A 25,782-nucleotide genomic window follows, 5' to 3' on the forward strand; every position below is an offset into this window, starting at 1 on the left:
AGTACAAGCAATAAGCCTATGGGACACTAGAACCTTAGAAACTAAGCATGAGATGATCCTGGACCAGCCCCAGGGAAATAAATGGGCGCCCAGAGAAGTCGTGTTGCTCTTGTGCTGAGGACAGAAAGGATCTTTCCAAACTGGCTGCTCCATTCCTTGAGCTTCAAAACAGGTCACTTATAAGCAGCCAGTTGGCTGAATATGACTCACAGACACATTTTGCCTGGCCTACGGAGTGAGTTTTTTTCCCTTCAACATTTGAATTAATTGCCAACACTTAAACTTAGGAGATTTCCCGTAAAAAATCTGGATTTCTGGCTTCTCTTAGCAACACAGCAGCTGGCCATGCTGGGCCCTCGCTCCCTCCACAGGGACATGGTCCTCTAAGTGGGGCATTGGCTCCCCACCAGACACATGCACTCATTTTTGCCCCTGCCCAGCCCCTGGTGGTTTTCCCAACTGTAAAATTTTGCAGATTGCAAATGTGGGCGAGAGGTAGGATCAGATAGATCTTCAAGTCTCCGGCAACTCTAGGCTCTGTGATGCTTCTGGATGTGGAGGAAGTGGTCCAGGGCTTTGGGAGTCCCTAATGCAATAGACACAAGGCATTTTTCATATATTCAGACTCTGATCTCTGAACTTCCTGTCACTGAGTGCTCTGCAGCAATCCCCAACCTTTTTGGCACCAGGCACTGGGACCGGTTTCATGGGGGGAGGGCAGCGCCAGAGCTAGGGACGGCAGCTCTAGAAGAGTGGGCGTGTAGAATCCATAGCATGGACACACATGCCACTCTCTGGTTGAGATTAACTGGAGCTAACATTTACTGAGCATTCACTCTCAGCCAACCTCTCAAACCTCGCAACAATCCTCTTAACAACCCCATTTCTGGGATGAACACCCTGGGGCTTACTGCCACACAACCAGTGGCAGGACTGGCTGTCTGACTGCAGAGCCCTTCTCTCCATCTCTGTGTACTTTTATGAACGAGGGGCTCTAGTAGGGCCCCTCAGGTTGTTTGAAGGTCAAAACATTCCCATTGTGGATTCAATACTAGTTTGAAAAATACATCCTTAAACCCTATAGCGCATTAATGATTTTCTCAAGCAAAAGTGTGAAATAATTTGATTTTTGTAATGCAAGATGGGAGTGGACAGAGTAGGTGTGCTTGGGGTCTTTGCTTGCTTGGGACTGAGGAGTGAGCTCAGTGGCCCAGAGTGAGGGTGGGCAGTCCCTAAGACTTCTGAGAGGAGCAACTTATAGATGGCAACCCAGGTGCGTACAGATTCATCACAACTTGGGAAGTAATGGAAATTATCTCAGGGGTGTTTGGAGGACATGTGAATTCATTTCTTTACTAGTCTTTAATTAGAATTTCTCTTAAAAGTTTGAGATGTAGGCCGGGCGCTGTGGCTCACGCCTGTAATCCTAGCTCTTGGGAGGCCGAGGCGGGCGGATTGCTCAAGGTCAGGAGTTCAAAACCAGCCTGAGCAAGAGCGAGACTCCGTCTCTACTATAAATAGAAAGAAATTAATTGGCCAACTGATATATATATAAAAAAATTAGCCGGGCATGGTGGCGCATGCCTGTAGTCCCAGCTACTCGGGAGGCTGAGGCAGAAGGATCACTCAAGCCCAGGAGTTTGAGGTTGCTGTGAGCTAGGCTGACGCCACGGCACTCACTCTAGCCTGGACAACAAAGCGAGACTCTGTCTCAAAAAAAAAAAAAAAAAAAAGTTTGAGATGTAAAAAAGTCAGTGTCTTCAGCTGGTTCTACCCTTCCTTCCTCTAATAGAAACTCCCCTGTCTCCCGACCCCACCCCACCTCACTGTGGTCTAGAACCATGTTTTAGGTACCTGGAATCTACAGGAGATAAGGTCAGCTGGGAATCTAGGGGTCATGCATGTCGTAAATAAAGGTGCAAAAAGGGGGAGGAGGAATAGGAATTGTTCTGGCTTTAAGACACCCAAGGTTCCTGCAAAACCATTTGCAGCTTTTGCAAACAGCCTTAAAGTCATCAGCGCCCCACTGCGGAATTCAAAGCTAAGCTGTCAAAATTGTTAACACCTTCTTTGACCAGCCTTTTTATATTTGACAATTATTCTCTTCTCCTTGCCAGCAGGAAGGTTCTGCTATCCTGGTTGTAGGGAACCCCATACAGCGAACAGATCCTTCACGTGCAGAAGTCGGGGAAGATTTCTGTCGGCTCGCCCGCTTTGCAGGGTGAGTAGGTTTTGAGGCTTAGAAAGCGGGGCGTGGGGGCGGGGACGGAGAGTAAGAATTTTGGAAGTCCCAACGTGTTGTCTTTAAAGTTAACCACGCTTCAGGTTCTAGGTTGTGCACAATGACCACCTCCCTTGGGCAGCTGGCCCCGGGGCGAGTGCTGAGCAGCTCGGCCTTCAGCCCCATTGGCGGAACCCAGTTTCCAGGAGGGCGCGGAGAATGCGAACCTCTGCGAGTCAGAGGAGCGGCGTCCACGCGGGACCTGGAGTCCCCGCCGAGCGCCGGCTCTGGGAGCTCCTCGGACCGAGCCGGTTAGGGGATGCGCCCTCGGGAGCCCTCCCACTCTTGCCAACTTTCCCGGTCCCTGGGCCGGAGGAGGGCGCCTCTCCCGGCGGGGACGCGCTCGGTACTTAAAGGCGGCTCGGCGGGGCCGGCGCTCGTCAGTCTGAGCGCGCGGCGGCGGCGACCGAGGCGGGAGGCGCGGCGGCGGCGAGGAGCGGGAGGAGGGGCATGGAGCCGCTGCGGGCCTGCTGAGCACCGGAGCGCGGGCAGCCGGCGGCACGGTGAGCGCGGGCCCGGCTCGCCGGCCCGCCACCTCGGAGGGGCGGGCTGCACGGGGGCTGCGCTGGAGACCCGGGCGCGCTAGGCTTCGGGGTGCCTCTGGCCGAGCCCCGTACCCCCACCGGCTCCCTGCCCTGCGGGCGCCGCGTGCGGCGCTGGGAGGCGGGCTGGGGGCTGCGGCGGCTTCAGGCTTCCCGGCGCGGTTCCTGCAGCCCCCTCCCCACTGACCCCTCCTCCCTTTCTTCCTCCATCCTCTCCTCCGGTCTCTCCTCCCCTCTCCCCTGCAGTCCCGGTTAGTGAATGAATTAGGAGGTGGACAGTGCGGGCACGAGGCTGCTGGAGTGCCCCTCCCCCCCCACCCCCCGCCTTCCGCGCTCGCCCGGGGTTGGCACCTGTCGGGGCACCGAGATACTTGGCGCCCCGGTTCCTGCGGGTCAGCTGGGCCACGGCAGGCTGTTCTGCTGGCCTGGGCTCCCCTTCCCTCGCCGGCTCGGAGGGGCCGGAGGGCTGCCGGGCGCTAGAGAAGGAGCCCCCGCCTTGCGCACAAGTTTCCATTCCGCCGCTCGTGGGCCCCGCGGCAGGGCGCACCTGTCAGCTCGAGAGGCGCTGCGGACCAGGCGGCCCCTCAAAGTTGGGTGTGTGTGTGGATAGACAGGCGTGCGTCCTTGGCGGGTTTTCTCCTTTCGTCGTCCGGGGGCCGGTCTTGAGGAGCGCCCCCAACCTCGTGCCCTTGAATCGCGACTGCGTGTTAGCCTGGGGGGGCCGCGTTCCCCGGGATGAGCAAAGCGTGTGGGGACGAAAGGCAGTCCACGGTTTAGGATCAGCTCCTCACCTCTGCCGGCTTGGGGTGACACAGCCCCCGTCTGGGGAGGGGGACCCTCAAACAGAGCCCAAACCAGCGCGTGACTGCACGTGGGGTATCCTGCTGCGGGACTTTCTTGGGTCCTCTAGCGGGGAGGCTGGGGAATGGGGGTAATGTCTCTAATTCCTGCGGGGGAGGGGTCCCGCCCGGGGAAGGAGGGGACCGGCGACACCGGGGATGCTGCCTTTGTCTGCAGGCACACTTTGCCAAGGTAGCTGGGGCCCCGGAAAGATAAGCAACGCCTGGTCCGACAGTGATTTCTTGGGTTTTCCGTTCCTTCCCGGCTGGGTCGTGGGAAACCGGCACGTGGGTGTGGCCGGCGCCGCCTTTGCCAAAAGGTGAGGCTCAAGTGGGGGCGAGAAGCGTGGCGAGTGCCTTCCCAGCTGCTTTGACCTGGTGGGCACCGCCTCCGGCACTGCGCCGAGGCGGGGTGCCTGCACCCGGCAGGTTGCTGGGCTGGCCTCCGCTCCCCCCTGCCCCTTCCCGGAGCGCAGGCTGGTAGCGGGGGCCCCGCAGCGCCCCCTCGCCGCGTAAGCTCCAGAGGGGGACAGGGCGCTTCAGGGCCGTGGACGCAGGCTTGGGGGGCCCCTGGGTTGCAGGCGCATGCGGTGGGGGAGGATGAGGGAGGGCTGGGAGTTCTGCAGAGGAAGCTCGCGGCCAGCTCCCGGGGATGGCGGGGCAGAGCGCCGGGGGCCGTGCTTCCCGGAGAGGCGAGGCTGCCAACAAACAGCTCTTTCCGGACTGAAGCTGCTGGAAGGCTGCTGGTGCCTGAGTCTCAGGCTGACTTAGGCAGTGACTGCGTGTTCCTCACTCCTATGTGAGAGGTGTCCCCTGACAGGAAGGCGTGCTTGTGTTGGGGGCTCGATTTCCTGAGACCTAGAGCTGGAGCAAAGCTCTGGAAGTGAGATGTTATTGTCTGTAGACCTGGGGTGGAAATGGGGTTCTCCAGGTCAGGCAAGGGACAAGGAGAAGAGACAGGGAGAAGGCCTGGGTCAGAATGGAGGGCAGGGAGCAGTCCAGTCCTTGTCAGCCTTGTCTACCCCCTACCAACGTTCCACATCCTCCTCCCCACCGGCTCTGGTGGAAACCACAGTCAGCCTCCCCACTCGGGTAGCTCTTCAGGGCTGAAGTGTTTCCATTTTCAGGAAATGATTTACCTGAGATGTGAAGCAGGAAACCATTAGAGCCCCCACTGCACTGATGGGGAGACTAAGTCTCAGAGCCCAGGCAAGGTCAGGCAACCAGGAAGTAGTAGAGCTTGTCTCAAGGCCAAGTCTCTGGTGCCAAGTCTTGGGCTCTTCTCATTAAAACACAGCCAGTTCCAACAGGGCAGATGTTAGGAGCCCTGACTTGGTTGCGGACAGAAACCTGGCGTCATTGACAAGCGTTGCCGGGCAGGGGATGAACACACAGATGCCGTGCTGGGGTTCCCCAGGCAGCCACCTCTCCAGGCTGCTGCAGTGGTGGCTGCAGTCCCACTGGTGCTCTAAAGAGCTGGGCTTCCGGGAAAGCTGTCCACACCCCCAGCTCTCATTCCCTCCTTTTTCCTGTCTGCTTTTCCCCGCATCCTTTCCTTCTCTTTCCTGCCTCCCAAGTAAACGAGAAAAAGGTGAGACACCGGGGAAAGTTTCTTATTGATTTTTTGCCTTGAGAAAGGGAAGACTTCTCCCTTCCCTTTGTTTCCTGCAGTTTCTTTTTTTCCCCGACTTTCTTCTTGGGCCTTAGGGTAGCTGTGCTTTACTGGTGACTACCCTGTCGTCGCAGGACGGGTACAGGGTACAGAGACACTCTTAGGCCCCTGGCCGCCTCCCTGCCCCTCCCCCATCGCTGCAGCGCAGGTGCACCCCACTGAAGCTTGCCTCTTAAGAGCTTTGCGTCAGGCAGATGCCAGTTCTTCCATTTACCTGCCACCAGGTGTCACATAACTCACTTTGGGACTTTGGCTTGTCTCACAATAAGTGGTAGTCTAAGTGCTTTACACATGTCACCCATTTAACCCTCAAAGGTGCTGTGAGGTTAGTATTTCAATCCACATTTTACAGATGAAATAACTAAGCAGTCACAGAGATAGCCGGTGGCAGAGCTGGGATTTGAACTCCAATAGTCTGGCTTTGAGTCTACAAGTCTTAGTCACGCTCAGTAAGTGGTAATTGGTTTTTATTAGTGGGTTGTTTCCCCTGTTCCAGGCCAGACATAGAGAACACCCATAGTTCCCATTAACTGGAATTGCTGCCGCCTGCCTGACCCCGCTTCTCCTGTCTTCCCCTGCCAGATGCCGGTGCAGCTGACGACAGCCCTGCGTGTGGTGGGCACCAGCCTGTTTGCCCTGGCAGTGCTGGGTGGCATCCTGGCAGCCTACGTGACAGGCTACCAGTTCATCCACACAGAAAAGCACTACCTGTCCTTCGGCCTCTACGGGGCCATCCTGGGCCTGCACCTGCTCATCCAGAGCCTGTTTGCCTTCCTGGAGCACAGGCGCATGCGGCGGGCTGGCCGGCCACTCAAGCTGCCCTCTCCGCGGCGGGGCTCAGTGGCGCTCTGCATTGCTGCGTACCAGGAGGACCCTGACTACTTGCGCAAGTGCCTGCGTTCGGCCCAGCGCATCGCCTTCCCTGACCTCAAGGTGGTCATGGTGGTAGATGGCAATCGCCAGGAGGACGCCTACATGCTGGACATCTTCCATGAGGTGCTAGGTGGCACCGAGCAAGCTGGCTTCTTTGTGTGGCGCAGCAACTTCCACGAGGCTGGTGAGGGTGAGACAGAGGCCAGCCTGCAGGAGGGCATGGACCGCGTGCGGGACGTGGTGCGGGCCAGCACCTTCTCGTGCATCATGCAGAAGTGGGGAGGCAAGCGCGAGGTCATGTACACCGCCTTCAAGGCCCTTGGCGACTCGGTGGACTACATCCAGGTAAGGGTGTCTCCCTAGGATGTGTGTACATGGGGACATGTCCAGCCAGCCGGGCATACTGTCCTCCAGGAATCTGGGCTGCAATTTGGGTCCCTTGTGTTGTTTATACCCTTCCTGTGCACTGAAGGCAACAAGGTATAATGGTTCTGAACAGCGGTCCTGGGTTGGAATCCTGGTTCTGCTGTTATGTAGCTCTGTGACCCTGGTCACAGAGATCTCTCACTGCTGTCCCAGTGATAAAACAGGTGCGCAGCATTCGCTTCACACCAGGTGCAGATGTAGGCACTTCAAACATTAGCTCTTTCAATCCTCATAATACTCTTAGAGGATAAGTACTGTTGTTATTTCCATTCACCAAAGGGGAAACCGAAGCACAGAGAGGCTAAGTAACTTGCCTGATGTCGCACTGCTAGTAAGGTGCAGAACCAGGATTGAGCCCAGATGGCCTGCAGCAAGTCTGCTCTTGTCCGTGGTACAATACTGCCTCACCACGGACAACGTGGGATGAACCTCTTCATAAAGAAGTACGGTGAATAGCAAAAGAAGTCAGGCTCCAAAGCATTCAAAATGGGTTAATTATGGGCCCCAAAATCGCCCTCTTCCTAGTGTCAAAATCATGTCTGGGAGGTGGAAGATGGAGGCACAAGGTGTGAATGACACACCAGCTTCACTTTGCGGCAACACTGGCAGGGCTGTGTCCCTGAACCAATCCTGCCCAGCTGCTGGTCAAGGTGGTCACTGACACACACCTGGACGTTTTATTAGGTTGACAAGGTTAACGTGGCTTCAGTTTTCAAATAATGAAACTTAGAATGGTGATTAAAGCTCACACATTTTGGTACAAAATTTAATACACATTTCAGTAGAAACTAAGACCCAGGACCCCAGATTTCTGCTCCAGAATTCTTCCCAGCATCTACACGGCCTGTCTCTGCCCTTCTCCACACCTGCCAGGGGAGGGTTTTGCCCATCACTTGGTAAATGCTTGAAAGCACAGTGACTGTTCTGGTAGCCCACCTGTGTACCAACTCCATCTTGGTAACATGTCGGGTCCTCTAATGCCATTTACATTTTCTGTAGTGTACCCACCGAAAATTAGCTTGCACAGATTTGGGAGGTGGTGGCTTTTTTGAAAGTTGTATTCATGTGAGGACCTCCTCAGCCCTGTAGGGAGGGATGAGAGCCTAAAAGAGCTGTTTGATTCTTTGGTTCACTTTGGGTTGTGGGGAGCCTCTCTGAAACTTTCCTGGGGACCTAAACGCTTAGGGAAAGAAAATCCCTTGAGCCCTTGCACATGCTCAAGCCTCGAAGTGGGCATGTGACTTTGTCTTCTAGTCTCTTGAAGCACAGGATCCCCCCAAACCTCTGCCACACATGTCCCTTTCTGTGTCATCTGTGTGTGCTGGTGGAGCAGCAAACAGGCTCACACCCCTGAGCCAGGCCATTCTCTTTATGGCCCTGGAATCCTGCCTGAGGCAGCCCTGGGCTACAGCCAGTGAACACTTGATGGATTTCAGCCTGTCTTCCAGCAGCCTTGATGAGGGTATCGTTCCTTCTGTGGGGGAGAGCCTTGTTCTGGCCAGTGGGGGTGCCCAGGCAGCATAAGAACGCCTTCCCCAGCCCTCCTCAGCTAGAAAGGCCTCCCTGGAGTGAAGGAAGCAAAGCAGCATATGAAGATTGGGTGAGGGTTGTTGAGTGGCAGTGAGACCAGAGCACTGGGAAGCTTGGCCTGTAAGCCAAGGTGGCTCCCTGAGCCCTTCCCAGGCATGGACTGGGACATGAAGATCTATCTGGTGGGGTGATAGGGAGCACATGTGAGGGACCCAGCCTGGTGCTGATGGCTGTGCCTGACTTCCCCGTAGCCTTCTAACATGGAGAGAGAAAACTGGGGAGAGTTGGAGGCAGTCTCCTTCCTGCAGGCTGATGGACTCTTACTCAGCAACTTTAGTAAAAGGATTTTAGGCTTTTGCAGAACAGGGTTTTGGTTAATCTCTGGATAATGTCCTCTGCTCTGAGAATAGTGACCACAGAGCTCAATAAGGGGTCTGTAAACCACCCTGCCCCCATGGCTATCTAGATTCCTTGTACTACTTCAAGTAATTTTTTAGAACACAGACAAGGTTCATCAAGAAAAGACAGCCACCAGGGTAAGCATTCATAGCCCAGGTTCAACTGATAATAGGATCGCTGTTAGAATCGGACTACGAGCCTTGGGGCTGACTGGAGGCAGCTGCTGCCAGTGTCTGTGCCCATTTAGGGCAGATTCCAGGCAACAGCAACGCTGGGCACACTGTGCCCTGGGCTCAGAGAGTCGGCCAAAGGAGTGTGTGGAGGGCGCACAGAAGGCCTGGCAGCCAGGCTGTGGTCTCACAGAGGTGCCTGTGAGTAGATACAGCCTCACCACTAGGCTGCAGATTGTCCAAGAGGCTGGAGGCTGAAATGGGGACCTTGTTAATAACCCTATGGGATACTCTCAGGCAGTGGCCTCTGAAGGAGCCATTTCTTGGCCTTCTGAGGAATGTCTGCTAGCCATGGTCTAGCCTACTGTGCCTATCATCTGATGTCAGTGACTTGGTCCCCCCTGTCCAAGGACCCCAAAGAAATACTTGGAGATCATTTCTGTGGAGCCTGGCTCTGTAGAAGCTAAACACTTGCCCAGTGCTAGGCACTTATCCATTTCCAGGCCTAGCACCTGTCTTCTGGGTTTCTCTCTCTGATCCTAGTGGCTGTCAAGCCTGGTATTGGAACTCTTCCTTACTTTCCTGTTTTTCTTCTGGCCCCTTCTGTTTGGCATAGGTCTTCTGCTAGTGGCTGGAAGTGAGTCATGTAAGAGGGGTTTATGTCACTCAGGCAGGGCGCAGCCTAGTGGTGGGGGGTGTGCACACAGAAGTGCAGGCCTGAGGTCAAAATGGGCTGACCGTGCACCGCTCCCTCTGCAGGTATGCGACTCCGACACTGTGCTGGATCCAGCCTGCACCATCGAGATGCTTCGAGTCCTGGAGGAGGATCCCCAAGTAGGGGGAGTTGGCGGAGATGTCCAAGTAAGAAATAACCAGGGATTTCTGGGGGTAGGGGTCTGAACTCTTCCTGCTTCCTAATCCAACAGGGATACGCTTGGGAAATGGGCATCTTGTCTTCCTCTTCCTAGTATTTGGGGGAAGGTTCCCCTTGGACAGTTTTCAGTGGTATCAAAGGGTTCAGCTCATTTGCCACCCAACCCCTTCCCTACTTTTCCATATATGGAGGGTGGGGGGGGGGAATCAGAAGGTATGGAGAGAGCCTATAGTGCAGGGAGGGGCAGAGCATTTTAAGGCCATAGATCCTAGAGGGTACTCTTTCTGGCTGGTCTTCCATCAGAACACAACCAGAGGTGGTGAAGAAGTTCTGAGAGGTCTCTGCCAGCTAGTGTCCTTCCCCAGCTCACACCCCCAACAACTCGTCATCAGTGCAATAAGATTGTGCCTGAGATACAGGACAACAGTAGCTCCAAACTTAGAGATAGGCTGAAGAGCTGTGGGCAGTATGGTAAGGATAAGGGGCCAGGTCTTCCAGAGCATACTGCAGACAACGTACCATGTCTTCCCTAGAAGCTTTCCAACTGTACGGGGGTCAGGACATGTGGCTGGGGTAGTGCATCTTTCTCAAGCCCTTTTCTCTGCCACCACCATTAGCTGCCTCCTGAAACTGAAGATGGCTTTGACTGCCAGAGAAACTCAGCTGGGAAAATCGGTGCAGATGACACACTAGGGAAGTGGAACAGGTGCTGGGGACAGTATGTGTGTAGTTGGCTCCTCTGAGCCTCAGGTTTCCCAGCTCCAGTAGGGCTAGGACTGACGATCAGGAATTTGAGCAATAGGCCACAGAACCCAGGGTAGGGAGGCCTCAAGGTCCCTGGCATCTGTCTCCTCTGGGGCTTATATGCCTAGGTAAGGAGGCCCAGCATCTCTATTCCCTTGCAGATCCTCAACAAGTATGATTCGTGGATCTCCTTCCTGAGCAGTGTGCGGTACTGGATGGCCTTCAACGTGGAGCGGGCCTGCCAGTCCTACTTTGGCTGTGTGCAGTGTATTAGTGGGCCCTTGGGCATGTACCGCAACAGCCTCCTCCAGCAATTCCTGGAGGACTGGTACCATCAGAAGTTCCTAGGCAGCAAGTGCAGCTTTGGGGATGACCGGCACCTCACCAACCGAGTCCTGAGCCTTGGCTACCGAACTAAGTATACAGCACGCTCCAAGTGCCTCACAGAGACCCCCACTAAGTACCTCCGGTGGCTCAACCAGCAGACCCGCTGGAGCAAGTCTTACTTCCGGGAGTGGCTCTACAACTCTCTCTGGTTCCATAAGCATCACCTCTGGATGACCTACGAATCAGTGGTCACAGGTTTCTTCCCCTTCTTCCTCATTGCCACGGTCATACAGCTCTTCTACCGTGGCCGCATCTGGAACATCCTCCTCTTCCTGCTGACGGTGCAGCTGGTGGGCATTATCAAGGCTACCTATGCCTGCTTCCTTCGAGGCAATGCGGAGATGATCTTCATGTCCCTCTACTCCCTTCTCTACATGTCCAGCCTCCTGCCAGCCAAGATCTTTGCTATTGCTACTATCAACAAGTCTGGCTGGGGCACCTCTGGCCGAAAAACCATCGTGGTGAACTTCATTGGCCTCATCCCTGTGTCCATATGGGTGGCAGTTCTTCTGGGTGGGCTGGCCTATACAGCTTACTGCCAGGACCTGTTCAGCGAGACGGAGCTAGCCTTCCTTGTCTCCGGGGCCATCCTGTATGGCTGCTACTGGGTGGCCCTCCTCATGTTGTATCTGGCCATCATTGCCCGGAGATGCGGGAAGAAGCCAGAGCAGTATAGCTTGGCTTTTGCTGAGGTGTGACCCAGCCCCCAAGCAGAGCGGGAAAAGTGCAATGGGTAAGGGAGGGAAGGGGAAAGAAAGAAAAAAGATGGGGTGGGAGGGAGGAGGGAGTGTTGTATTTTAATTTCTTAACGGTCCAAAGGACAAATCTAAAACGAAGAGAATGGTGACTGTAGTATGGCCTGGGCAGCTCTACTTAGAGGAGACAACACTGAATTCTCAGGCTAAGAGCAGAGGGGGCTTGTATGGTTTCAGGCTGCCTGTCTGCTTGCATCTGCACATAAGCAATGGCCTCTGGGAAAGACTCTACTTTTCCTGGGATCCAGAGGGAACTCAGAAGTGTGCTAAACCAAATAAGTTCGATTCAGTGTCAACTTCTGATAGGTACATGAGCATTGGCAGCAACAGCCTGTGGGAAGAGGTTCTCCTTCCCAACCAATCTGAATGCAACCAGAGGTGGTAAGAGAATTTCTACTGAGGTCTAGGCCAGCTAGTATCCCCCCACCCCCCAGTCATCAATGCAATAAGATTGCGCCTGAGATGCAAGGCTCCAAAGCCTGATCTTTGGGCATCAGAAAACAGGGTCCAGGAATGGTGCTTTGATGTGATGTACCCCACTCCACATCTCAACATCCCAGGGATGAACCAAACCAGCAGGCAGTTAGCACTGAACTGCTTTTAAAAGTACATATTAAAAAGAAAAGTTTGCCAGGAAGAACAAAGAGGTGGTGCTAAAGGCCATGGGCTATATGGAGGCCTTGGGTGTTCCACTTGGAAATTGCTCAGACTTCTAGATGAATTCTTAGCTTGTCTGTGATCTCTGCTGGGGAGATAAACTGTTTTAGCCATCCATCAGGAAGATTAAACCCCAACATGTTTAAAAAGGAAGTAAGGTCTTAAGTATGTTAACCTGTATACTCCTGAATTCCTCTCAAATTCAGCTCTGATTTGAAGCAAAGAGATTTTCCTCACTTCACTTTCTTCAAAGGCACATTTTTTTTTAGTGTAACTGTAGTCACCTCTTCCATCCTTGTCATCAGGGGTAAGTTTTTCAAGGTGGCAAGTGGAGCAGAGCCTGGGCTCTTACAAGATCCTCTGCTCTCAGCACATAAGGGAAATGCTCAGAGCTTCTGATCAAATTGGCTATAGTCTTGGAGCTGTTTGGACAGAGTCCTTGGCAGCTGGGTTAGCATGCATGACTTTCAGGCTACTGTTCTTGACAATCAACTCCAATGGAAAGCTTTCCAGTGCTTCCAGATCGAACCCTCAAATTCAAGCTATTTATCTTTGAGACTGTCCATTCTCCTCGGTGGCTTCTCCAGGGAATTCTACAGCCAGGTTGCAGACAGTCACTCGGTCTGCAAGCATCCTTCCAGAAACCAAACTCGGAGATGGAATTGGTTCCTACAACCTAAGGTTTCTTGCTTTTTCGTGTCTGTTGAAGCTGTTTGATTTCCCTCTGCTACTTTTGGACAGTGAGGGAAAAGCCATTTTCTATTGACTTGCAACCCACAGACTTATCAGCATTTGAGTTTAAAACCTGGGATCTTGACTATAAGCCTCTGACTTAAGGATTGCTTGCTCTCTCTCTCAAAACATCCATTTTCAGAGGGGCCAGCTAACCCCTCAGAACCAGCACCAAGGGGGAGAGCAGTTGAGGGGTCAAGCCTCCAGTGTACTCAGGTGCCTCCCACAAAGAAACAAAGTGTGCTCTGAGCCACAGATGGGCAAACCCTGGTGCTTTCCTTCATCTCCCCTGAACCCAAGGGTTTTCCAGGTGTAGCCAGCAGTTGCCACATCACACAGGCCCGGAGTTGATGTCAGACCCAACCCATGAAGGCTGGGAGACAACAGGCATTTGCTAAAGGCACTTCTCCTGGCCAAGAAGTAAACTATTTTGAGCACTACAATGGAGGAAATCCGGTCAGCCAACTGCAGAGCTCAGACTTCACTAAGGGCTTGTTTTTCTTCAGCTTTTACTTGAAAGTTAATGTAGGATGATGGACTCTGGATGGAGAACTCCTGGCTGTCCTACCGCCAGCTCTGCCTTGCACTGTGGTCATCAACTTTCCTCTCATATCAAAAATAGGCAGGTATAGGTAGTGGGCTCACAACGTTTGACCTCGACTGGTTTTTCTAAGTTATTTTGTACATTTTTCAGCAGCAAAACCAAACTGGGTCTTCAGCTTTATCCCCATTTCTTGCAAGGGAAGAGCCTTTATACAATTGGACACATTTTGGGTTTTCCTCATTGAGAATTTTAATCCTCTTTTGTATTGTTTCTACAATTTGTAAACATATTTATTTTTACCTGCTTTTTTTTTACTTTTCAGGTCAAATTTTTTATACTGCACTTATTTGTCAAAATAAAGATTCTCACATAACACTGGTATCTGAGCTATCTCCTTTGTGCTTAATAAAAGCTAGCTCTTTATTCTAGTTCCAAAAGAGGGACTTGAGGTAGAAACAGCTTTGTCAATGGGACTTAAAAGTAGGAAAAGTTGTGACAGCTGCCTCTGGACTGGGGGATACAGTAGGCCCACCCTGATACCTGCATACTCATGTTGGTTTAACTTTTATTGTACAGGCAGAGTCTTTGGTGAAATAACTGGCAGATGAGAGCGCCCTTGCTAAGGCTAAAAACCAAAGCTTGCTTTCTCCTGGAGTAAAAGCATTTGAACTGGCAGATAATGTAAGACTGCGGCCAAGCTGAAACAATGAAAAGCCAGAGTAAACTTCCTTCCCTACAGAACAGGTAACAAAATGGAGTGACAGCAGCAGCCCTCTCGTCCCATTTATTAAAGAAACAGTAAGAAAAGATACAATGCAGGAAAAACACCAACCATCCTTTTATGTCAGGCTGAACGAAGCACAGTGATTTCTTCCCTTCATCCCCCACCCCCACCCCAATTCCCATATTCCCATCCGTATCAGTTTAAATTTTGAGGTTCTTTGATTGGGAATACCAGTGAAGAGGGAGTTGGATGAGTAGAGGAGCCTCAAATCTGGCCGTCTCTTAAGTCCCAGGAGAAGGGAGCTGCAGGCCCAGTCAGTCAAGCAGAAACTGCATTTGATGGGTCTTTAAAGTGGTTGTCCACCTCCCTGTTCTGTGTGTAGGCCCCCAGGGAAAAGTATGGCAGTAGAGGATGACCAGGTCCAAGCTGCCCAGGTCAGAGCTACCGAAGCATGGTCCATTCACCAATGCAACATTTCTAGAGAGCAGTGAGCTGATTCTCCAGTGCTGAGCAGGGGACTACATATGAATTGGGACCTGCAGGCCCATGTATCCCTGAGGAAAAGTCCACAAGAACAATTCAAGAAACTAGTAAGAAACAAGGGGCAGAAAGCTGTGGGACAAAAGCACAGCAGGCTTCTGGAAGGCTGGAGATCCTTTCTCTCAAGGCTAGGATTATTCCCACCTGCTGCAGTTCACATCCCACAAATAACATTTCACCTTCAGTAAAGAAAAAAGCAGAGGAAAAAGATGGCTCATCTGAACTTGAGCCCCAGCTATGTTGTTCAGACTGTAGCTCCAATCTACCCTTTTACCTAACAGACAGCCCCTGCCCAGAACCACAGGGCCTGGAAACCAAGGTGGTCCTGGAGGGAAAACAGTGTTTAAGGGGGTAACATTCCATTTGGGTACATTGCAGCCATTGGACCCCCTGGTCTGGGGAAAGCAGCTGGGTTTGTGCCAGGGAGGCTCCCCACTCTAGGAAATGGGACCAAACTCTTGCCTGCAGGGCCATTCATCCTTGAAAAGGAAGATGGGTTGAGACCCAGGGTCCCAGTTGGCCTTGCAAAAGGAGCTGGGTTGATACCCACAGGGCCTGCTGGAGAAGAGCCCAGGTGCCCAGCAGCTGACCTAGGGAAAGCAACTTGACCAGGGCCTAATGGGCCAGTAGACCTTGGGAAAGTAGCTGGACTTGGACCCTGCAGGCCAGTGGCCCGTGGGAAGTTAGTTGGGTTGGGGCCTAGTGGCCCAGAGGCTCTTGGGAAAACTGTTGGACTTGAGCCCTGGAGGCTAGCAGACCTTTGGAAGGTAGCTGGGTTTGAGGCCAATGTGCCAGAAGACTGAGAGAAGGCAGTTGGGTTCAGTCCCCCAGAACCTACCCCCCTAGGAAAGGGACTGGCATTTACTCCCATGGGGCCAGCTGGCCTTGAGAAATGACCTGAATTAGGGCCTATAGGGCCAGGGCCCCTTGACATGGGAGAGGGATTTGGCCCCGGAAGGCCCATTCCCCTAGAGCCTGGACCCGAGTTCGGGCCTATGGGGCCAGGTACTCTTGCCATGGAAGATGGGTTTGTGCCCATGTTTCCAGAAGCCTGTGAAAAAGAAGCTGAATTTGCTCCTAAAAGACCTGCTGCTCTTAGAATGGGGGCAAGATCTAGGCCTTGAGGTCCAGCCATTCTTAAATTAAGACCAGATCCTGTACCCAAGAGGCCACTTGCTCTGGCATCCAGATTAGGGCCTGGGCCCAGGCCACCAGCCCTTGGGTTGGGCCCAAGACCTGGACCTAGGCCACTTGATCTTGGGTTGGGCCCAAGGCCTGGACCTGGAAACATACCTGACCTGGGAGCAGGGTTTGTACCTAAAAAGCCTGATCTCATATTGGGACTTGGTCCGGGGCCCAGGCCAACTGGCCTAGGATTAGGAGGACCATTCCCAGAGGTCAATAGGACACCTGTTCTCAGGTTGGGTCCAGATCCAGGGCCCATAGGGCCGCCACTTCTGGGGTCAGGACCTGCTCCCAGGAGACCACCTGCCCTTGGATTGGGCATAGGACCTGGGCCTGGGAGACCTCCTAACCTGGGGTTAGACAGAGGCCCTTGACCTGGAAGAGCTCCTGTTCTAGGGTTTAGAGCTGGACCTGGGCCCGTGCCCGGGCCTGGGCCTGGGCCTGGGCCCAAAAGGCCACCTGGCCTTGGGAAAGAAACTGCACCTGTGCCAGTGGGATTCATCCCTCTTGGAAAAGAAGCCATGCCTGGGTCACGAGCACCAGCAGGGAAAGGTGCTGGATTTGAAGCCAATGAGCCTGATGAAGTTGGAAAAGGAGATGGGTTCCTTGGAAATGGGGCCAAATTTCCACCAAGAGAACCGGCTGCCATGAGAAAGGGATCCGAGTTCACACCCAGTGGGTGGCCTGTGTTCAGAGCAGGACCCCCCTGTGGTCCCAGGGAACCGTCGAGCCGTCCTCGAGGTGGCAGTGGAGCACGAGTCCAAGGAGTAGGCCGCTCTCTAGGGAAAATCCGGGGTTCTTTCATACTTTCTTGGGGACGTTGGTGATAATGGGCTTGGGGCGGGTTTTGAAAAGGATCTTGTTTTTGATGAGTGCTGTCACCAGGTACCGGGTGCCAGTCTCTCGGCCAAGCTCATCACAGTCCTGGTCCTCCTGGTCCCCAGGAGTGTGTTTGACAAGAACTGCAAAAGGTTTCTCCAGGTGGATGATTTTCCCATACAGGATATGATGCCCCACGATCAGCACAGGGATTCCCTTTGGCAGAACAAGAACGAGATGCCTGAGGTTCAGGGCAAGGCCGTAACACTCACGTGCCTTTAAAGCTGCTCTTGGCAGGCAGTGCTGGCACCTCCACTCCCTGTTCTGGCTCTAACCTCTCTGAGCAGCCACACTGGACAACCCACCCATGTGTCCTTTTTACTCTTTCTAGCCCCATGTAAGAGAATTTCTGCTTTTAGAAATGTGACCTTTCCAGATTTCTCAAAGCTCAATTTCCCTGTTATTGCAGAGGTGGGGGAGAACAAGCAGATAGCTTTGCGGATTAGCTAGATCTTGAATAACAAACCTGAGGGCAGTCCTCACTCTGGGTCCTGGGAGCACCACCTTGGTGTAGCTTGCTTTTCTGAGGCATTAGGCAGGGAAAGAAAAGCCCCCTCACCTCAGTGGTGTAATGTAGGTCTCCCAGGAGGTTTCCAGCTAATCCGGTGCTGTAGCGAGCCTCGATCTCCCCCTGTAGCTCCATCAGCACCCATTCTGCCAGGCCTCCAGCCCCCGCACTGCAAGCAAAGGGCTGGTGGTTATAATATTTTTGAGGGGTGAAGGATGAGTAGTGTCCTACACCACCATTCAAGGCCCAAACGAACTCTTGTGTTAAATGTAAGTACTTGGGAAACTGGGCAGTGCTAGGCACTGAACTAGAAATCAAAATGCAAGGATTTGTGCAAGATGCACCTGAGGACCCTGATTCTTCCCCAAAAATGTCAAACCTATATACCCCTAATTAATTCACACTAAATTTTAAAAATCTCAAAATGTACTTACCTAGAAATAACAATTTGCACCATGAGCTTTCTGTCTTTAAAAAGCAACTGAAAATAAGCTGTAGAGAAAAAAGAAAAAAAAAAAAAACACATGATTTAGGATAATCATAATGACAACTGATATATATTACTTATATATTACTTCCTGGGTGCTAAGTACTTTTCTCAGTGCTTTAGTCCCCTAACAGCACCATATGATGGAAGTTTTCTTTTACAGATATATATTATATATTTACGGTTTCTTAAGATCATCTTAGCTAGTTGCTTTAGAGCAACTGTAGCAAAAAAAGGTAACATTTTTGTGTCATTATTGTGTCCAAGGTCACATAGCTACTAAGTCAAAGAGGATGTGAACCCAAGACTTACACTGCAGAGACCATGCATGCTCTTTAACTTGCCTTTCTCAAGGATACCCTATTTTGTGTCCTGCATATGTCTAAAAAACTAATGAATTCTTTTAGATTTTGCTTTTTTGTTAATGACTTTAAGTCCACCACTTTGGTTATCTTGTATCTCTTGGTTCAAAGGGCCTCCCTTTAACCTAAAAAAAGGCCAAGAGAACTAGAAATGTCCTTCAGACAACTTTAGCGAATGGCAAGCTGACTTCTGAAGTGACTCTCATATTTTTCACTTCAGTAATACCCCAACACTTCAAATACTTTCATTTGATACAACAGCACCACCTGGTGGCAAGTTTGGAGTACTTTATAAGAAGGGACTAGAGTGGGACATTTTTGCCTGAAGACAACTGGCTCCCCTTACACTTGTGTCTTCCTGGTAAGGATAGATTCAGGGGAGATTAGGGGATGGCAAACCAAACTATAACTTCTGGCTAAGTCTTTCCAATGTATATATGAAGTTTAGTGGAAGGTTATTACTCCAGTGTTTACCAACTGTATAGTATGGAAAGTATAATTGTGCTCAAGCTTTAGCAAATACCTGATTAAAATATAAACAGGTTTCTTTCTTGGTATGTTAGTCTTCATTTTAGATCTCCAGGGAGAAGTACACTGCCAGCAGCCTTATAGTATGGCAGAGCCTCTACTCCTAGAGCAGCAAACACACTTTGGGAACGTGAAGTTGACTGGTCAACTTACTGGACTTCAAATCCCAATGTAAGTAGCAGCTAACATGTTTTGAATTTTTACTATGGAGTGGATGCTGTGAGGTACTGGTGGTATCTCATTGCACTATCATGACACCTCTATGATACAGGTACTTATCCCTATTTTGCAGATGAGCTTACTGAGGTACACACAGATTAAGTCCCTTGCTTGTATGTGGTACACAGCTGTTATGTGGTAGAGCCAGGATAGGAACATAGGCAACCTGACTTTATGTACATTCATAATCACTACCCAATTCTGCCTTCCCAAAGGAGAAAACCAAATGCCAAGGTGAATGAAAAGGAATCAAGGCATGAGGCAGGCACTGAGTACATGCAAGAGCAGAAGGGCAACAGGAAATCAACTGGCCCTGAATCAGCCAGACTTTCTGCAGCAGCAAAGGTTGTGGTACCACCAGAGAAGGGGTAATATACTAGTTCAGAGGGCAAAGATCTTCAAATAGAGAGGCCCCAACCACTACCATCAACAGAACCCAAAGCACTTTTAAAATCCTTCTAAGGTTTCTTGAAGAAAGGATAACACTTCAAAATTATAAGGCCTAAATTCAGGTTCCTGCCTATAAGTGTGTACTGTTGAGTGGATCATACACAAGTCACTTAATGACTATGGGGCCGAGACCTAGATTATGACTTAGTAAACTATTCTGAAGACCAAATATAATATATGCAAAATTGCTTTAAAGACTCTAAGTTCTATTGAGCTGAAGAGCTAATTTTTTAGAGGGTGGGATAAGCAAATCAGCATTTCATCACCATAATTTTGACTGTAATTTAAAGAATGGTAGGTATGTTTTAGCCAGGAATCTAGAACAGCTCAATAATTCAGAGATTGAGAAGTTCTTGCAAATAAGCTCTTGATGACTGATGATGTAGTTTATTTTCCTGGATGACTGTAAGTCATAGTAAAATACAGGTGGCTTTATAAAGGCAATAAGGTTGTTCACATAGGTATGCAACATGTTTTAGGAAGATCAGGACAGAGAAGGAGACAGAGCCTATTTCCTGACAACCACAATCGATCTTTAAGCCCTTTGACCACATGCTTGAAACGGGCACGTGTGGACCATTCAAGAAAAGAGGATGCAGAAATATTTCCAGTGTATTCCTCATTTCTTGGACAGTCTCCTGCTGGAACAGGAATTCAGAATAGTAGCCTATGTGGGCAAAGGAAAATAGATGTCTGGTTACCAGGACTAAATAGCTACACTTGCACACCAACCCCTAGCTTCAGTGACCACACACACATTTACACATGGATGCAGGAGACCCTGCCTGCCTGTTGATACTGGCAGACATCTAGCCATGCTCTTGAAAATAAGAATTCTGGGGCCTACAACCTCACCATCCTGCTCTATACCCAGTCAGGCTGGTAAACTTGTCTTGTGCTAGACCTTTTGGGATGCTGCAAATGTACATACAAATGAAGTTCAAACCCAGCAGGGTAGGCCTTCTGATTTCAAGATTGTTCTATTTTAAGAACCAAAGGAGGCAAGAAAAGCTTCATCTTTCTCTCCTGCACCCCTTTTAATAAAAGGATTTGTTCTGTAAAATTTGGATTCAGTCAAAAGGCTACACTTAAGGACCTAGAAGACCCCATATGGCCTTAAGACTACAGGTTCCCACCACTAGATGGTCTGATCTGGCTACATTTACGCAATTTATGTACATGAGGGTGTATTTACCAGCTAGTATGTAAGAAATGTAGGGGAGGGCATCCCTTCAGTGAATTTAAAAATTCTACTTTAGGCCGGGCACGGTGGCTCACGCCTGTAATCCTAGCACTCTGGGAGGCCGAGGCGGGCAGATTGCTCGAGGTCAGGAGTTTGAAACCAGCCTGAGCAAGAGTGAGACCCTGTCTCTAATATAAATAGAAACAAATTAATTGGCCAACTAATATATATAGAAAAAATTAGCCAGGCATGTAGTCCCAGCTACTCGGGAGGCTGAGGCAGGAGGATCGCTTGAGCCCAGGAGTTTGAGGTTGCTGTGAGCTAGGCTGATGCCACGGCACTCACTCTAGCCTGGGCAAAAAAGCAAGACTCTGTCTCAAAAAAAAAAAAAAAAAAAAAAAAAATTCTACTTTAGCCCAGGCTTGGTGGCTCACGCCTGTAATTCCAGCACTTTGGGAGAATACCTTGATGCCAGGAGTCTAAGACCAGCCTGGGCAACATAGCAAGACCCAGCTCTACAAAAAAAAAAAAAAAAAATTAGCCAGGTGTGGTAGTGCACACCTGTAGTCCTAGCTCCGTGGGAGGCCAACGCAGGACTATTCCTTGAGCCCAGGAATTCAAGGTTACAGTGTGCTATGATCATGTGACTACTCTAGCCAGGGCAACAGAGACCCTATCTTAAAATAAAAAAGTTCTATGTTAGCACTTTAAAATACCCTATAACACCTGAATTCTATTATTCCTTTTCTTGCTCCTTGAGATTTCTACTCTAAGCAACTGTTCTTAGGGCCAGGGTAGGCAGGGATACCTGGGTGCTTCAGGTGTGTTCTGCAGACACACCTGATGGAGGCTGCAGGAAATATGTATTTCCATTAATGTGGAGTTGATTAAAAAGCATATGAGAACATGCAGCCCAATCTGTTCCCATCCCCTTGAGTAGGGAGAAAGCAGAAAAACATAGAGGTGGGGAAGAAGCATAACCCAAGTCCTAACAAATATAATAACATTACAATGAAAATTCTCTGTATAAGAAAAAGATTGCTAAGTCTTCAGTTTCAACTCATTCCAATAACACTACAAGACAGCTAGAGCAATTTCTAGTTGTTTGTTCTAACATTGGCTTTAGAGAGACACTGCAGCTCTATAAAGAGCAACATGTGAAATTTAATAAATACACGACACCAAAAGGAAGTCGGTGGAAGAGCTCTCCCAGCAACTCTTTAAGAGCCAACTTCAATCCCAGATTTGGATAGGACTAACATGTCTTTAGTTAGGAACAATAATACCAGGTTGATTAGAGCGAGGGAGAAACTTCTGTGATGTAGCTTTTCAAAAAGGTTAAGTTCATTATATTTCAGAGTGGTACCAGTCTCACAGGCCACAACTAGTGTGTATCCTTGGAGATGGGAAGGTTTAAGAAAACCACACTTCTTTCCCCTGCAATAAATTATTATGTCCTCTGTCCCTAATCTCATAAAAGGGAGAAAAAGTTTTCTATTCCATCTTTCTGGGCCTTTACACATTTAAATGTACTAAATAATTTTGTAGTACATAATTAGTCAAATGACTTGAACTATGTAAACCTTTTTTTAAAGCACTTCATACATTTTTAACTCCCATTTTTAAAAAAAAGGGGGCCTTTTTTTTTTGGTTTCAAATTTTCTAGAAATGTTACTTATCTAGGCTTGCCCCAGATCATCCCTAGTCTTAAGACCTGGGATTGGTTTGGGGGACCCAAGTAAAGTCAAAACAGTTGCTTCTCAGTGGTATAGATGATTTCAAGGCCCCTGAACAAATCACAGAGCATTAAAGGAACCAGTGTTCAAAGAACCAATCCAGACCCATAAGGGGAACCCTAACAAAACCCAAAAAGCTTTGGCTGGAATTGGACCAACTGGGGATATACTTAATATTTAACTATCATTTGGTTTCTCTCTACTTTGAAGTTAGTAACCATATTACAATTATTGTAAAGAACCTGACAAATCAAAGCACCACTTGATTTCTTAAGAAAAGTCCAGGGAGCCTTAACTTTACAATACAAAAAGTTTCATTTCTCAAAGCCAACCTCTTTTAAACTTATCTGGATTCTCTCACTATATCCTGACAACCAACCTGATGTATGTAGGCTTGGTCTTCTCACTCTCATTTTACAGATGAGGAAACAGGCTTAGAGGTTAAACATTAAGTAACTGGTCACACAACTAGATAAGTGGTAGAGCTGGGATGTGAACCCTAACCCTTCCAAAATATGGCCCCTCTTGCAGTTCTCTTCTTACACAGCCCCCTCTCATAGAGCATTTCTGTATGAGAACTTCCCTGTGCTCTACAAGTATTAGCCTCATTCTCACATTATCTCTTACAAAATGGCACATAAGTAATCTATTAAGATCTTATGCCACCAAGCTAGTACATGTGGGGTAGGCAGTTAAAAACAAGCTCACTTTTTAGCATATCCAATTGATAATACTAAGGTTTTAAAAACTTTTAGAAATCTACTCAAAGCTACCTCCAGGATTCACTGTACCCTAAACTTCTGTTCCTTAGGTGTGAGGAAAAATAAGCCAGGAGAATACAGGACATTCTTTGTCATAGGTTCATTTTAATCTTCAACAAAATTTAATTATCTTATCCTATGGTCTCTGAATTGTTAAAAATTCAGTTGCTAAAGACTACTAATCTCTTATGGAGAACAGAGTGAGCAATGATCCTCATAATGGTAACAGCCTTCCAAAAAAAAAAAAAAGTGCCAGAAGTGTGATACATATGCAGTTAAACAAAACATATAGTTTGTAACAAAACAAGGAGCTTTGACTCAATGGTTTAACCTCACTATGAATAAATTTTAATAAAGCTAGACAATGTTTCATAAATTGTTTTCATTAAAACCTTTCCTTCCATTTTGTATCTTCTCTTTAAAGAAATCAAGGCTTCAATTTCCCAATCCCCAATTTAAAAAAAATTCATTATTTTTTATATTGGGCTGAAATTACTTAACAATTAACTATGCTAAAGTGTAAAAATTATTTTTTATTTTTAAAAATTAAATACCTGACACAAAATACATCTGCAAGATTTTAGGCCAACAGTTGGCATTTGCTGAGCTTTTGTTTGGTCCCAGGGTCTACATTTTGTTTAGGGATGCAGTGAAGCATTCACATGTCAGACCTGGACTGTGCGATTCTCCCACCTATGCTATGTGTGACAGTGGTCGTTTAACCTCATAAGCTTGTTTTCCTACCAATAAGTTAGGCATAAAAACACCTATCTCAAAAGGTTGTTCTAAGAATGAAGTAATGAATATAAAGCTTTTAGCATAGTATCTGACACAAGGTAAGACTTCAGGGTTAAGCTACTGATTGCCCAGAGGAACGTATTTTCTTAGTATACCTCCAACAGAATGTCTTAATACTACACTATTATTTTAATGCTTATAGTGGACTAAAATACCCTATTAAAGCAGCAAGTCATCAGAATAAAATCAAGTTCACATAATGGGAGAAGAATTTAAACATGGCAGTCATGGTTCACCAAACTGCTTCTGGGATTAAGTTCTGGAAGGTCATTTCTCTAAATATGAGTTTCTCTATGTGCCTTTCCACCAAATAAACAACTCAAAACATTTTATATGCAACCGAATACAGATTAATTTTATTTGCAGTGTTATTGTGGTTTTGACTGAAACGGATGGTCTTAGTTTCAAAGAGGATGTTGTCTCTTCACGGGTTTTTAAGTCTAAAATCCTGTTTCTAAATGAGAACCTTGCTCCCCTCCAAAAAGGGGTTTATTGAGAGTCAGTGGAACTGAATGCTTCCAAACTTTTCATTAGTGAAGTGTGTTCAAAAACGTATGTGGATGCTATGCATACACGTCGTACTTCCCATCACATTTTAGGATTCCCAAGTCGGAGGGAATCAATTACTGGTATTTGTTGACAATGGGTGGAAAAGATGGCTTCAGTCGATCTGAGTTACTGCAGTTTTCTCCATCTTCTGCTACTCTGCAGCCCCATCTAAACCTTTCCTCCTCTCGTTGCTAAGGCCCTCTATCTTCCCCAACCCCCCTTCCTTTCTAGCCCAGCTTGGGGTCTCCCTCTACAAGAAATTCCCCTCCCATCCGCCCCCATCTTCTCCACCCTCTCCCTTGGCCCCCTCCCACCCTTTCAACTAGAGCCACTTCCTATTTCTAGTTCCGCCCACTTTCTGGGACTTCTCCATCCTCTTACCCCCTTCTTCTCCAACCCCCTCCAGGTTACAAGCTGTTTAACCCCGCCTCCTATCTCCCAAGGAAACTACTCTTTAAACTACCTTCCTCCACACCCCCCACTGAAGTTATCTTCCAAACCACTCACCCTCCTCCCAAAGATTAAATGTCCTTTCCCTACCACCCTCATTCTCCAAATTGTTCCCGGTTAAGTACTTCGCTCCTGCAGGACCCCACCCTACTCACTCTCGGCTTCACCCACAAAAGAACCTGGAATCACTCTCTAATCACCCTCCAAATTTCCTCTCCCAGAAGCCTTCCTCCCTTGATTTAAAACGTTCCCTGGAACAAACCTCATAGTCCCACCCTCACCCCCACCAAAGTCCCTTTCAGCTATTCCCGCTACTCCCTTGTTTCCAGTTCTACTCCGCTCCCGCAACCCTCGCGGGCTGGGCTCCCTCCCAACCCGGGGAAGAGCCCCTTCCCACACGTACCTCGAGGTTTCGGCCCGCGCCGCCCCCTTCTCCGTCCTCCGCCCGAGCTCGGCCACCCTTTCCGCCCTTCTCCCACTCCGCCCCGCTCGCTCCCTTCCTTCCCTCCGCCTTCCGTCTCCACACCGCCCCCCCCACGATTCCCAGCCCTCCCACCCCGGGGGCCCCGCTGGGTTCGCCCCCACCTCTGCGCCGTCCTCCCCACCTCCCTCCCCCTTCCCGGCCGCCCCTCCCCCGCCCCGCCGCTCCCCGCCCCTCGCTCGCCATTCTTCTCCCGGAGCCGCGCGCCCCGCCCGGCCCCAGCTCCCTAGCTTCCCGCTCCCTCGCGCCCTCGCCCACATCCCCGGCTCGCCCCTCGCTCCCCGCGGCCTCCCGTGCCCCCCGCCCGCGGCCTGACCTGCAATGGCGGCCGCCGAACGCGGCGCCGCGCGGCCAACGGGCGACAACCGAACCTCCCGCCGCCGTCGCCGCCGCCGCGAGCACTGCCTGCGCACTTCCGGCCTTGAGCCAGGAGCACTTCCGGGGCAGAGCATGAGAGCGCGCGCGCACGTGTGGCCGGGGCGGAGAGAGGCTGGCGCCGCGAGAGGCAAGTGCGGGG

At 50.0% G+C, this 25,782-nt stretch overlaps 4 protein-coding genes across 5 annotated transcripts in view; 2 read left to right on the plus strand and 2 right to left on the minus strand.

Moving 5' to 3' along the window:
- Window positions 1-1,722: 1,722 nt before the first annotated feature.
- HAS3 (hyaluronan synthase 3) lies at window positions 1,723-14,330 on the plus strand. The gene is made up of 4 exons (XM_012742404.3): window positions 1,723-2,221; window positions 5,917-6,552; window positions 9,492-9,593; window positions 10,512-14,330. Exons 2-4 carry the CDS (start codon window positions 5,917-5,919, stop codon window positions 11,433-11,435), a joined length of 1,662 nt encoding a protein of 553 aa, XP_012597858.2. The 5' UTR covers window positions 1,723-2,221; the 3' UTR covers window positions 11,436-14,330.
- On the minus strand, window positions 14,196-16,679 carry DERPC (DERPC proline and glycine rich nuclear protein). The gene has a single exon (XM_075995747.1). The coding sequence runs from the start codon at window positions 16,677-16,679 to the stop codon at window positions 15,033-15,035; it is 1,647 nt and encodes a 548-aa protein (XP_075851862.1). The 3' UTR covers window positions 14,196-15,032.
- On the minus strand, window positions 16,676-25,656 carry CHTF8 (chromosome transmission fidelity factor 8). Its single transcript, XM_012742412.3, has 4 exons — window positions 25,582-25,656; window positions 17,696-17,753; window positions 17,313-17,430; window positions 16,676-16,909 (listed from the first exon to the last, which is right to left on the minus strand). Exons 2-4 carry the CDS (start codon window positions 17,716-17,718, stop codon window positions 16,676-16,678), a joined length of 375 nt encoding a protein of 124 aa, XP_012597866.3. The 5' UTR covers window positions 17,719-17,753; window positions 25,582-25,656.
- The window catches only part of UTP4 (UTP4 small subunit processome component), a 32,751-nt gene continuing 32,555 nt past the window's right edge, over window positions 25,587-25,782 (plus strand). For both annotated transcript variants that reach the window (XM_012742401.2, XM_020282729.2), the window contains exon 1: window positions 25,587-25,770. In XM_012742401.2, the coding sequence (XP_012597855.2) occupies window positions 25,587-25,770 (184 nt within the window). The remainder of the gene's footprint in view (window positions 25,771-25,782) is intronic.

This window comes from Microcebus murinus, chromosome 20 (genome assembly GCF_040939455.1).
Source record: "Microcebus murinus isolate Inina chromosome 20, M.murinus_Inina_mat1.0, whole genome shotgun sequence".
Lineage (NCBI taxonomy): Eukaryota > Metazoa > Chordata > Mammalia > Primates > Cheirogaleidae > Microcebus > Microcebus murinus.

What these genes read in the sequence shown, in the direction of transcription:
- HAS3 (XM_012742404.3), top strand. Translation starts at nt 5,917, where the DNA reads ATGCCGGTGCAGCTGACGACAGCCCTGCGTGTGGTGGGCACCAGCCTG. An exon ending in ACTCGGTGGACTACATCCAG is followed by an intron (nt 6,553 to 9,491) that starts GTAAGGGTGTCT and finishes CTCCCTCTGCAG; the next exon opens with GTATGCGACTCCGACACTGT. An exon ending in GAGTTGGCGGAGATGTCCAA is followed by an intron (nt 9,594 to 10,511) that starts GTAAGAAATAAC and finishes ATTCCCTTGCAG; the next exon opens with ATCCTCAACAAGTATGATTC.
- CHTF8 (XM_012742412.3), bottom strand. Translation starts at nt 17,718, where the DNA reads ATGGTGCAAATTGTTATTTCTAG. An exon ending in GTGCAAATTGTTATTTCTAG is followed by an intron (nt 17,431 to 17,695) that starts GTAAGTACATTT and finishes CTTTGCTTGCAG; the next exon opens with TGCGGGGGCTGGAGGCCTGG. An exon ending in ACCTACATTACACCACTGAG is followed by an intron (nt 16,910 to 17,312) that starts GTGAGGGGGCTT and finishes GTTCTGCCAAAG; the next exon opens with GGAATCCCTGTGCTGATCGT.
- DERPC (XM_075995747.1), bottom strand. Translation starts at nt 16,679, where the DNA reads ATGAAAGAACCCCGGATTTTCCCTAGAGAGCGGCCTACTCCTTGGACT.